At 34.9% G+C, this 13,316-nt stretch overlaps 1 protein-coding gene across 1 annotated transcript; it reads left to right on the top strand.

Moving 5' to 3' along the window:
- Positions 1-3,010: 3,010 nt before the first annotated feature.
- On the top strand, positions 3,011-8,630 carry LOC112791188 (uncharacterized). The gene is made up of 13 exons (XM_025833917.3): positions 3,011-3,804; positions 4,349-4,427; positions 4,559-4,615; positions 5,060-5,115; positions 5,948-6,176; positions 6,440-6,526; positions 6,616-6,690; positions 6,786-6,866; positions 7,252-7,319; positions 7,398-7,584; positions 7,672-7,760; positions 7,895-8,009; positions 8,258-8,630. The coding sequence occupies exons 1-13, from the start codon at positions 3,242-3,244 to the stop codon at positions 8,297-8,299; spliced, it is 1,728 nt and encodes a 575-aa protein (XP_025689702.1). The 5' UTR covers positions 3,011-3,241; the 3' UTR covers positions 8,300-8,630.
- Positions 8,631-13,316: the final 4,686 nt, after the last annotated feature.

The following is a 13,316-nucleotide window of genomic DNA, read 5'->3' as shown; positions in this document are numbered from 1 at the left end:
AGAAGCTCTCATTTCTCTCTAGAATTAGGGTAGATTAGGTTAGATCTCTCTTAAATTTAGGTTTAATTCTTGTTTTCATTTAGTTTTCCTTGCCATTTATTGTTCTTGCACTCTTGTTCTTTAATTCCACTTGTTATTTCCTTTATTTTGTTCTTTTATGTTTATGACACTTTGTTACTTTTAATTTTAATTAATGCAATTCGTGTTTTATGTTTCTTATTGTTTAATTTAGTTGTTATTATTGTTTTCTTGTAATTGGTAGTTGTAGATTTTATTATCTCTTGTTATTTTACCATGCTTCTCTTTTATACCTTCCAAGTGTTTGATAAAATGCTTGGTTGAACTTTTGCCTAATTTTTCACACTCTTGGTTAGAAAATTGGGTAATTGGGTGAACTTGAGTGGTGGATGTCCATTCTACATTGTGTGAGGATTGTTAGTTGATTTAATTTTCACTAACTCTAAGCCTTCCATTGATAGAGTTGGCTAGGACTTGTGGATTGAGATCAATTATGCCCTTTTGACTAGTTCTCGATGTTAGGATTGACTAATTGGGATTAATTCTACACAATTACCATGTTTGTAGTCCATAACTAGGATAGGAATCCTTAATTCCCCAATTCTTGCCAAAATCTCTTTTTTCCATTTAATTTCTATTTTTATTGCTTTTACTTGCTTTTCATTTAATTACTTGCCATTTTAATTTCTTGCCTCTTATAATCATAACCCCCAAATTCTCCATAGCCAAGAATTGAGCATTTCATTGCAACTATTAGGGAAGACGACCCGGAATTTAAAAACTCCCGGTTATTTTGTATTGATTGTGACATCTTTGAATTAAAATTTGATTGTTGGTCAATGGGTTTGGACTATACTTGCAACGGAGAAATTCTATTTTGAGAAAAATTCTTAATTCGCTTTTGGCCATCACCATCCATTAACAACCAAACCCAAATTGAGTGCAATGTACAACATACTTTAATTGGCCACTCTTTAGTATCTTATACTCTATAACCCTCTTAATACTATACATCTTAACTGCCATAATGACTTTTTCCTTGTTTTCATACTGTTGCTCAATCTCAAACTCATTGGTAGGATCATCTTTAGGGCTTCCTTGACTAAACAAACAATCTGGAGTCATTGCCTCAAAATTCAATGTAAAAAAGTGATCGAATCGATCATATGATCGGAAAATGGTAGGCTGTGTCAATGTGATTTATGTGTCAGTGAAGTAGTTCATCTCTTCCTCTTCTTTATCTGGAATTTTCATCAGTTCAGCCTCTGCATCTTCACCGTCGTTAGGGTCAACTTGATAGGTATCCATCATTGGATCTTTAATCGTAGAACCCTCATGGCTTTCAAAATTTGCTTGCATCATGCAATCATTAGAATTCTTGACATTTGATGCCTCTTGACTACCGTCAGGTGGCATATTTAGGTCAACTATCGTCCTTCTAATATTTTTTCTAATTGCCCTACTTAAGGGGGTATCATCACCAGTATCCACAGAGATCCCTCCATATAAGTCGACCAGAAAACAAATAATTCCAACAGATGGGCATTTGCCCAATGGTTGTGCTAGGCTCTTATAAAATATATGTCTTTGTCATTACGTAATCGATACTTAACTCACAAAAAACATACAACCTTATCAAAATTATGATCAAATAATAAAATAATAACATGTCCAAGATGTCTTTCTAGCCATGAATCAATTTTATATTATATTTGAAATTGTCCGAAAGCTCAACTTGTATGTCATATGTTAGATATTTCTTGTTATCTTCTAAATTTAAAGAACTGATTCTTGTATCATCACAGAGAACATCCGTTCAGGTTCTTTTCGAGACTTGGTGGATATGGTGAGTACGGAATAATGACATCTTTAATCCTCATGAGACTTGCCCTGTGAAAAAAGTGATTTGTTCGGCTTTAACTTCCGAAAAAGAACTTAGGAGTGTTTTTTAATTACAACGTATCCTCTCCTCTATTCTAAGTGGTTGTTAGAATCCTCTATTTATAGGTACTTTCAAGATAAATTGTAATGTTAGTTATCTTGATTCTAGTGATAGTGTTAATTTTGCTTGTGTGATCAGAGACTGCAATAGGTGTTGGCAAAAGGAGTGTTTGATAATGATTGAGAGTAATAGTATTTTTCAAGGATAATTGTTTACTATTTGGAGAGGTTATCTCTTTGCTTGGGATGTGGGTCAACGAGATATTATTTGCGAGACAGATTGTGTGGAGGCGTTTAATCTTGTTACTAATCATCAATATGGTTTTGAGTTTATTGATTTGCAGGTGCTCAACATAAGGGATATCAAGCATTGGAATTAGCGTGTTGACTTTCGTTTGAATATGAAAGATGTAAATACAGTTGCAGACAGTATGGTAAAGATGACGATGAGGTTATGATTTCATCAAGTAGAACTTCCCTATCCTTCGGAGGAGTTTGAGAATAGTCTTAAGCGAGATTACCCCTTATTTAAGCAGTTTCCTGTCCTTTGTTTTCTTTCTTTTTTTTTTAGCTTATTTATGTAAAAAAAAAAGACGTAATCTATGAATAATACGAATATATCTTTTATAAAATAAAGTGTTATCTATTTCTCTCAAATATCTATAAAATTTTTTAACGTTGTTAAATCTTTTACTTTAGGTGGCATATACGCAAGTATCGATTGCGCATAATTAAATACAATAGATCTATCTTAATCATATACTATTTTACAATCATAATGAATAAACAACAATAAAATTCTAAATATTTTATAGAAAAATAGAAGATAAAAAACAATGAGATACTAGTAATTTTGTGATTGTTCAACTTTAGTATTATACAAACACCTTATATAAAATGATGAGATTTGCCGAGGAGAGTGGTGGCCAAAAAAATTAAGTCTCAGAAAATAAAATGAGATTTATTTTGTTTTTAAAATAAAATATTTTTTATTTTATTCTAAAAAAAATTCCAAATATATGATGATTAAGTTTAGTTAATGCACATAATAATTTTTAATTTTTTAATCTGGATAGGAATTCAAGCTCTTCTAGATTACACAGCCGAGGAGCCAACCAAACACCCTTTTTGGCTCTTTCCATATTCCAATTGCCAAGAGAAGAAAAAAGCGAAATAATATAATAAAAACCAAAACCCTAGAATTCATAGTTGACAATAGAGCTGATAGATAGTTCTCCGTTTCCGCGGCACCATTCACTGAGTGTTAGAGAAACCCTAAAAAATGGACTTCGACGAGTACGAATACTTGGAGAAGACAGTGGAGGACCACGACGACAAAGACTCCTCTAAGCTCAAGAAGAAGGACTCCACCGACAGAACAGATAGGTCTTACCGCAAGCGTGACGTTGACGACGATCTCGACGCTGCCGACGACAAGCGCACCAAGCGCTCCAGGCACGACGACGACGACACCACTGGCTCCAAGAGGGACCGTGACCGTGACCGCGAACGGTCCAGCCGTGACAGGGAGCGCCACCGCAGTGAGAGGGAGAAGGATAGGGATAGGGATAGGGACGGGGAGAGGAGCAGCAGAGAAAAAGAGAAGGAGAGGGATCGGGATAAGGACAGAGAGAGGAGGGACAGAGACAGGGATAGAGATAGGGACAAGGAGAGGGAGAGGAGAGATAGGGAGAGAGAAAAGGAACGCGAGAGAAGGGAGAGGGAGAGGGAGAAGGAAAAGGAGAAAGAGAGAGAGGAGAGAGAGAGATCCAGGAGGAGCAGGAGTCGTTCCGAGAGAGACAGAGACAGAGAAAGAGAACCAGATTTCGAATCTCGCGATGGCCGGTAATCTCCAATTTTTCTGAATTAGGTTTTAATTTTTCTACTCGTATCAATGTTCTCTCAATTCACTGGTTACTCTTCAATTCTCGTTGCTATTTAACTTAATATGTAGCTCAGTAGCTGTCCCTCTTCAGCTACTTGCTTTCGTTTTAGATTTGTTAATGGCTGAATTCAATGATCACACTCCTTTTCTTCAATACTACTTGCATTAGCTACTTTCATCCTTTTAGTGCTACTGTTTCATGCAATCCGTATTTCTTCAGTGGTATTCAAGCTGCATGTAGATCTCACTCACATAGTTACTTTGGTCAGTATTGAGTCCCTCTTTCATGCATTAGATCGGTGGCATTTTAACATTCAACAGCATTCTTCAGGGAGGTATTGTATCATTGCTTTATTGGTGTTCATAAATATATTTGAAACACCTTCAAATGATCTTATATAAGTATCAGATGTAACTATCACGAGCTTTGTTATTTACTTTCTCCCCACCCCCCCTTTCCTTCCTCCTCCTACTCCTTACGGATGAAGTTTAATTTAATTTCAGGAGGTTTAGGGATAAAAAAGAGGCTGCGGAGCCCGAGGCAGACCCAGAAAGGGATCAGAGAACTGTTTTTGCCTATCAGGTTGATAGGATAAGCCCCACTTCTGTCAGTTTTTAAATATTACTATCAATATCAATCTTAAAGGTCTAGCATACTTGAATATTTCATCGCTTTTCCCGTTGATTGCTTATATGCTATGTCTCTGCATGCAGATGCCCTTAAAAGCAACAGAGAGAGATGTATATGAATTCTTCTCAAAAGCTGGCAAGGTTAGTTGTTTTCAATTTTTTACATTTCTTTGCCTTTGGAACTTTAAAGACTTCCGACAATCCGGTGGCTTGTATTCTAGATTTCTAGTATACTTTAGTATTTAAAGTTTCAGTATATAGATGCTCTTATCTTTTCCCCCTATGATTAATAACTACTTTTGTAGATTCTATAATTGCTAGTTTGTTAAGAAGGACTAATGCATGTTGCTGGCAATTTTGACCTGCCTTAACTTTTGAGTAGTATAACAATTTTACTGTGCCCCAACTTTTCTACTTTTCTGTGTCTGTCTTCCATGAATAAGATGGGGCATCATGAGGTTTTCAATGCATCAAAGTCGGTATTTGAATTCCAAGGCTGACATGTCAAGCATATATGTATCTTTGTTTGATGATTCTTGTCGAATGAATATCATCTAATGTTACTTTTATTTTTTGCCCTCCTAGGTTAGAGATGTTCGTCTGATCATGGATAGAAACTCAAGACGTTCTAAAGGAGTTGGGTATGGCTTTATTTTCAAATAATTTAAAATTTATATGCATGTGCTATTGTGGTACCAGGATACCAACTTCTAAGAATCATGTTTAACTGTATTCTTAAATGAACTAGCAATGCGATAATGATGAGGGATGGTGGGAATACCTTGCACTCATGTTTAATCAATTCATGCTGCGTACTCAAGGTAGACAACATACATAATCTTGGTTTTCTGCTTGGTCCTATTCCCAATTTTCTTCCTCAGTTTGTATACAGTGATAATTTCATTGGTATGCTGATAAGCCCTTTTAGTTTATTTCCTTCTGATTTTCATTTTTTGGGTGGGAAAAATGCCATTGGTGTCTAGATGAGATGCTTATGGATTTGGTTCTGTTTGTCTTCTAGAGCCATTTGGCAACTGAGCTACCTTACTAATCTTTACAGCAGTTGACAACTGCCAAGGTTGAATATTCCCCATCCCCCCCCCCCCCCCCCAAAAAAAAAATTGGAATTGAATTGCTACCTAACCTCCGCATATAAAAGAAGCAAAGTAGATGAGTTTCCGTTGCTAATCCTCCCTGTCTTGGGTTACCTGTATCTTCATTCTCATATGGTCTTCCCATTTCTCTCCATTGAATTGGCAATTTTAAATATGCCTTAGCTTTGTATTTTGATTATGACAGGCTAACGTTTTCTGTACACGAGTCAGATACATCAAAAGAAACCCAGCTTGAGCTGTCTGCACTAAAGTTTTTGTTTCCACCAATCTCTTTGCTGTGTATGCTTTGTAAGTTTTGATTGCAAATTTTGCATATCTAGTTCTGAAATCTTGATGCAAGTTCATGGGGAGGCTGCAGGTACATTGAATTTTATGATGCAATGTCAGTGCCAATGGCAATTGCTCTTTCTGGCCAGCTTCTTCTTGGTCAACCTGTAATGGTGAAACCTTCTGAGGCTGAAAAGAACCTTGTTCAATCTACTGCTTCCACTGGAGCTGCTGGCGTAGCAGGACCATATGGTGCCATGGACAGAAAGCTGTATGTGGGCAATCTTCATTTCAACATGACTGAGAGTCAGCTGCGAGAGGTATTTTAGCCATTTATCGCTTGTCATTATCTGGTGTGTTCTGGATAACAATATTTGGCCTCGATTGAGCCACTGCTGCGATCAGCGCTGAGTGCAGATCCAACATCAATAAAATTGGCAGAGTTTGTTTCTCCATAAAGATCAACCATTTAATTTTTGTATATTTGATTACTTTCTGTAGTTTGTTTGATGTCAATAATTATAATCTTGATTGGATACTGTGCCATTTATCGTATTTTAACATCTTTTTTTTTTTCTTCAAGATTTTTGAGCCATTTGGGCCGGTGGAGGTTGTACAACTGCCTCTTGACTTGGAGACAGGACACTGCAAAGGTTTTGGGTTTGTTCAAGTTCGTTTCTAACACTCAACTTTGAATAATACCTCTCCTGTATATATTGGTATTCATGTTTCTTACTTGTGTTGATTGAATTTGGACAGTTTGCCCATCTTGAACATGCCAAGGCAGCACAGAATTTAAACGGAAAATTGGAGATTGCTGGCAGGACTATCAAGGTAGGAATAGTTGTGTTGATTTTTTCTGTTTCTTTATGGTGTATGTTTTCAGTGATGATCATGTGGTTCTCTGAGTCTGATGTTTGCCAAATCAGGTTTCATCTGTAACTGATCATGTTGGGAGCCAAGATACAACTGCAAAATCTGCAGATCTTGATGATGATGAAGGTGGATTGGTAAGTTCAAACCTGGTATATAGAATATTTAAAAATTTAGTTTCCAGAAAAGTCAAGAAATTCGCATTGCAGCATAATGGTTGCTGAAAATTAACTAAATGCTACTAAAAGTGTAGCTTAGAAGCAGTTGCTTTTACTTCTCAAGTTAATTATCCGAATTTCTATTTGATTCCCCACTGCCCCGTCCTCCTTTCCTCTTTTCTCCTTATCTTTCATCGTTCCAGATTAGTCTTATTGATGTATGAAGCTGCATTTCTTTTTATCTGGGGCATGTCCTGAACTTCTGTGTCTTTTATTCTGCCCTTATATTGCTATTTGATTTTATTGGCCACTCTCTTATTCGCAATGAGTTCCTTGCTCATCTATTATGGGTTTTTGGGTGAAGGCTTTAAATGCACAATCAAGAGCATTGCTTATGCAGAAGTTGGCAGACCGCCATGGCCTTCCTGGAAGGTTTGTGCTTTCTCTATAGTATTTTTGTCTTATATATGATGAATCTGTTTGCCATCTTCACGGATTCCAATAATGCAGCAATGGGGTGCCTGCTGTGAATGGGGCTGTTACTATTCAGCCAACCATGGGTTTGCCTATTGGTAATCCAGGTATAATACCTGCACCTGCTCTCCCAACTCAAATTTTGCCTGCTCCAGTGGCAGAACCTGTAGGGATCCCCAGTGAGTGTTTGCTGTTGAAGAATATGTTTGACCCTAGCACCGAGGTTTGTGACTAACTGACTATATATACTTTATGCTTACCATGCACTGTCATATCAAATAAAGTACTGATGACAAGTATTACAATGCAGACTGAGCCAGATTTTGATATAGACATTAAAGAGGATGTAGAAGAAGAGTGTTCTAAATATGGCCGGGTGAAGCATATTTATGTTGACAAGTAAGTTTATAAATGCATGACATGGTTCCTTTAATTATGAGGAATAATTTTACTTCGTCTTTTTTTTTATGTCAATTTTAATTTTCACAATTTACTTGAGTTGAATCAACTCTACTACTTTGCCATTTATGCAGAAGAAGTGCGGGTTTTGTATATTTGCGGTTTGAAACGGTGGAAGCAGCAAGCGCTGCACAACGGGCAATGCACTTGAGATGGTTTGCACGCAGATTGATTTCAGCTGTGTTCATGGTACTTATTAGCCTTGAGTTTCCTTTTGCTTATTTATTTTCTTCAGATCTGATAAAATTTTAAGATCAGACATAAAATGGCAGATTAGAAAGTATAGTCCCTATAATTCTGTACTTGGTTTTTTTTTTTTTATTTAACTACTCTTATCTTTGACCGTCCAAACATTCTCTTGCCCTCAAGGGTCCAGTCATGTTTGACTGCAGATAATTTCCAGCTCTAGATATTTTAAGAAATTGTTTGTGTTGCAGCAACCTCAGGTCTACGAAGCTAAGTTTAAAGGAGAAGACTGAAGTAGTGCATACAGGCCTCGAGAGAAGGTACTGCCGTACTATGGATACAATATTTTTTGTGGGTCTGAAATATCCGGGGATACAATCTGAATATTTTGTTGGGTCTAGGTTTTCATAAATTAACAGTTTATAGGTTGATTCCTTAGTTGTGCTAGGTGTATGATTACAGAAATTGTAATGTGAGGATGGTATATTTGAAATCAGTTTGCCATCGCCCATTTCAATGTATTTTAACCCTCGTACCCTTTGTCTTTCACCCTGTTTGTAATGTGGAATGCCCTCAAGGAATACTTTTTTATTTTTCTTTATTATTTGATGATTCTAGGCTTAAGGAGTTCTTTTATTCTACTAGGACATAAATGTCTGTCAAAACTTAATTTGCAAGACAATTAAATGTTTTCCAGTATAAAATATTTAAATTAATAATGGGCGATAGGTTATTCAAAACAATTAATTTTTTCTATTATAAATTATTTTAAACTAAAATGATAATAGGTTATTATGTATACCTCCCCAATCATCCTAGTTAGTGTCTAAAGTATATATTTAGCTTAGATTAATCAAGGTTGGCGAACAAAGCAGCGAACCTGCTAGCGAAGTTTCTGCACTTGGAATAGAGAGAAGGGCGTTGGAATAAGTGGGATCAAGCTTCTTGTGGCATTCTGCACATATTATCCATCAAGATTCAAGATAGATAGGGCAGTTCTATTGCTCGTAATTAAAAAAAAAAATCTAATGCCAACTTTCGTTTTTGATCCTTATGTTGCCAAAAATATAATGCACGCATTTTTTAGTGGGAACACAAGTGAATGACCGTTTAAAACATATGCGCCCCTGGAACCCAAAAATATACCATATTGAGCTATGTCTTAATAATATTAGAAAAATAGATTTAGAATCTAAATTCAAATAAGAGTATTTTTGAAGCAAGTGTTTGTTTTCAGACATTGAAACTCAATATTGTTTGGTAGTCTTTAGGTAGCATTTGGAAGAAAGATAGAGACTAAAAGATTGAGACTGAGAAATGTAATTCTTAATATTGTATTTGGTGTAAAGTGGGAAATAGAGATGAAATAAGAATGAAGCTCTAATTTAATTTACATAAGGGTAGAATTGAAATTAATTAATTAAAATGAGAGTATTTTAGGTATAAAATGTTATTAAAATTTCGATGTTTGTTCTAAAAAATTTCAGTCTTATGTGTCCCCACTTTTGGAGGTACTAAAATACTGAAATTTTGGAGATAGAAACTAAAATTTTAGTATCAGTTTCTGGGCCAACAAATATAATACTGAATTTCAGTCTCTCAAATTCTATCCCATTATCTCTAGAAAGTGGACACAGAAGGAACTCTCTTTAGTATCTCTAGAAAGTGAAAAAAGAGAAGACTGAAACTTTAACATTTTTTTTAAAAATACTCTCATTTACTTTTTAAATTCCAAACATAATATTTAAATGTAATTTAATTCAGTATATTTTACATTAAATATAATACAGAGATTTAATTTAGTCTCGGTTCAAACACGAACAAGAAATTGAAATTGTATCTTGAGACTGAAATTTTAAGACGGAAATTGTAATTCTAATTTTCTAATCACTAAACAGAATACTCAGTCCTAATTTTCCAATTTCAGTTTGAGTATAAGTTTTTTTAATTCTCATTAATATGTGAAGAAAAGCATCTATTACTGCATTAAAGTTCCAGGTGTACTTGAAAAAATGTTAAAGCTTCTAAACAAAATTAGTAGGAGAAAAGCAGAAAAGTACAGTACTCTGAAAATTTACGTTGAATAGAATGTGGACTCAAGGTCTCAAGCTAACAAGGATATGTAATATGTAATCTTGGTTAATGTAACAGGCTTTGGCAACAACAGTCCATGAAAAATATAAAAACATTTTATACTTCCAATTTTTGAGAAGGGTTAGGCCACGTCTGAACAAGTAAGAGAATTAGGAAAAATATGGATAGATAACGAAAATACTAAACGATGTAAATAATGAATATATTAGATGTTTAATTTACTAGGTGTGTAAATGGTTATCCTAATATTAAGATTTATGTGGGTAATTTGGAGTGTAATGTATTTTTATTCTATTGGACTAATTTTAGAATACATTGTTCACATTATTTATAAAAATTATTGTTTATCTAACAAAGTCCAGAGAATTAATATGTTATCCAATAGCATTTGTCCTCCCTCTCTGTACAGAAGTCTCGGAGAACAATTTTTTAAAAAAGGCCAAATAATACATTTTTTTAAATAAATAAAATAATTATCAATATATGCAAACGTAAAAAAATTTACGTTTTTATTCTATCTAATAATTTACTGATAGAAGAGTTCAAAATGAAAAATTAACAGTGGCATTAAGGACTTTATCAATATCCGAGTTCAACCCATATGGCCATATGCACAACTTTCCTACTTTTAAACTTGTGTTCCCTACAAAACTCGACACTTCTATATGTATTATAATCATCTCCTACAATGTTGAAGAGATTATCCTCCTGCATCGCTTCAAAGCCCCAATGTAATACTGACAGAATATATGATAAATATGAAATAGGCAGCTGGACCAATGAGGAACCAGGTTGGTCCATCAATCAGAGTGCCCGACACAAACTCATCCTTATTATTATTGTTAATGGGTGTGTTGCTGATATGAAATAAGAGAGAAACAAAAAAGAGAAAGGATAGAAGTTGAATAAAAAAGATAAATTGTATTTGAAAGAAAAAATAAAAAAAATAGATTGAAATTGAATAAAAAAAGAATTATTCTTGTTAGCATAAAAATTTGATATTATGAACAATTTAACCATAGTGAAATAGAATGTCGTTTGACTCATATAAATAATAGAGCAAATGATATGTAAGTCGAAATGTCATAATACATAGGTTGTTCTATGAAAAATATTAGCACAAAGGTTCGACTTATCATAGAAGAAGAGTTGAGTTAGTAGCTTCAAAAATCGAAATGAGATAATCACGTGATATTATCTAGAAGTGTTACACATAACGTGGAATTTCGAGATCAAGGTAAGAGAGGATGTGGGATGTCAGACTTGGGAGTAGTCAAGATTCTTCATAGTTAAGATAAGGTCATGGGTCATGAAAATTCAGAGAAAGAAGGGGAAGCTAGATCGTGTCTACAGTTTACTTCTTGTGGTCTATAAATAAGAGAAGTTCAGAAAAATTCATAGATTTCAATCAAAACACTTCACAGTCACATAAAATTTTGCAAAAATTTTCAGTCTCAGCAATACAACAAAAGATCATAGAGTGCAAGTGTAAATGAGTTTCTAGAGTCAATTTTCTTTCTTTGTTCATTTTATTGTTTTTTTTTTCTTTTCCAACATTTAGTTTTTTTTTTCTTTTATTCAATTATTTAATTTCTCTTAATCTCAATTTAATTCTGTTTGTTTCTTTTTTGTTGCTTTAATTTAGTTATTTGTTCTGACAGCTCTGGCAACCGAGCTTGGCGGTGATAGCAACCACCGCAACAGCACCTTCCGTCGCGACCTTCTCCCTCGGAGTTTCTCTCTCGTCGCACCTTTATCCTTTTCCTTAGCTTAGTTCGGCAACGGACTCAACCGCACTAGCGATGGCGAAGGTCTTCCACGCCTGCGATAGACACGACGGTGGCGTGGAACTATCTTTTCCTCCCTCTTCTCTGTCGCGTGCCTCCTTCTCTTCTTTTCGGTCCTCTACCTGTCCAGCCACGACGACGACGACGATGGCGGCGGAGTCCTAGCCATTGTCGTCCTCTCTTTTCTTTTCCTCTTCTTCTCTTTTCCCTTTCTTCCTTCCTTCAATTACTCTCTCTCTGATCAGTGTTGTGTGTGTGACAGAGAGATGATGAAGGAGTGTGTGTTAATAAAAATGACGATTAATTTAGGTATTTTGATAAAATTGGAGGGTAGGGTAGTAATTGAAAACTAAATGTAATCCATTAAAATTATTTCAAGAACATTATTTATTTATCATCTTACTAATTAGTTTCAAATAAGTACTCTAATTTAAAATTAGAGATAATGTAATTAATTTTCTTTTAGTTCATAATATTAACTAAACTCAATTTATCAAAACTTGATTTAATTAAAAAATAATTTGTAATAGAACTTCTGAAAATTCGGGGTCTTACACCAAAGGCATGCACCTATTCAAAGAGTCCTCGCCTTTGACTTATATTCTATAGTCAAGTCATGGCCATTCAAAGGATGGACTCTCGACTTAATAGGAATGATTCACCCTCCTTCAACTAAGGGGCATAAGTTTATCTTGATGATAGTCGACTACTTTACAAAACGGGTGGAAGCTGTGTGCCCATGAAAGAGGTTACCCAAGCTAAGATAATCGACTTTATTGAGGAGTCGATTATTCATAGATTCGTCATTCTCTAGACTTTGACCACAGATCAAGGGAACAAGTTTACAGGTCGATAAATGAAGGGATTTGTTGAATCACAAGGTATTAAAATAATACACTCGACTTTCTATTATGCACAAGCTAATGGCCAAGTCGAAGCCATTAATAAAATTCTAATAAGTTTAATTAAAAAACATATAGGGAGACAACTTCGAAATTGGCATAATACTCTAAGCCAAGCACTATGGGCATATAGGTGTTCACCTAAAAAGGCCACAGGTTCGACACCTTATGAGTTGGTATATGATCATAAAGTTGTTTTATTACTTGAAATAAATTTGTAAACTATTAGAGTGAAAAAATAAAATGATTTGCCTGTCAAACAATACTAGTCAAGTATGATAGATGAATTAGATCAATCTCGACTAACTGCATTAGATAGAATGATTCGACAGAAAGAACTGATAGCTAAGTCATACAACAAGAAGGTAAAGAATAAAAAATTTGTAGTTGATGACTTGGTTTTAAAAGTGATACTTTCCACTGAGCAAGTTAAAGAAAAATGGTCACCTTTATGGGAAGGACCTTTTCAGGTCAAAAAATATTTGATGGCAATGCATATGAGCTAAGAGATATAGAAACCGATAGAC

The sequence above is a fragment of the Arachis hypogaea genome, chromosome 3 (genome assembly GCF_003086295.3).
Source record: "Arachis hypogaea cultivar Tifrunner chromosome 3, arahy.Tifrunner.gnm2.J5K5, whole genome shotgun sequence".
NCBI classification, from domain to species: domain Eukaryota; kingdom Viridiplantae; phylum Streptophyta; class Magnoliopsida; order Fabales; family Fabaceae; genus Arachis; species Arachis hypogaea.
The sequence above is the reverse complement of the archived record's forward strand: the minus strand, read 5'-3'. Positions and strand labels throughout refer to the sequence as shown.

Coding starts and splice junctions, on each gene's coding strand:
- LOC112791188 (XM_025833917.3), top strand. CDS start 3,242: ATGGACTTCGACGAGTACGAATACTTGGAGAAGACAGTGGAGGACCAC. Junction 3,805..4,348: donor TTCGAATCTCGCGATGGCCG/GTAATCTCCAAT, acceptor ATTTAATTTCAG/GAGGTTTAGGGATAAAAAAG. Junction 6,527..6,615: donor AAGGTTTTGGGTTTGTTCAA/GTTCGTTTCTAA, acceptor GAATTTGGACAG/TTTGCCCATCTTGAACATGC.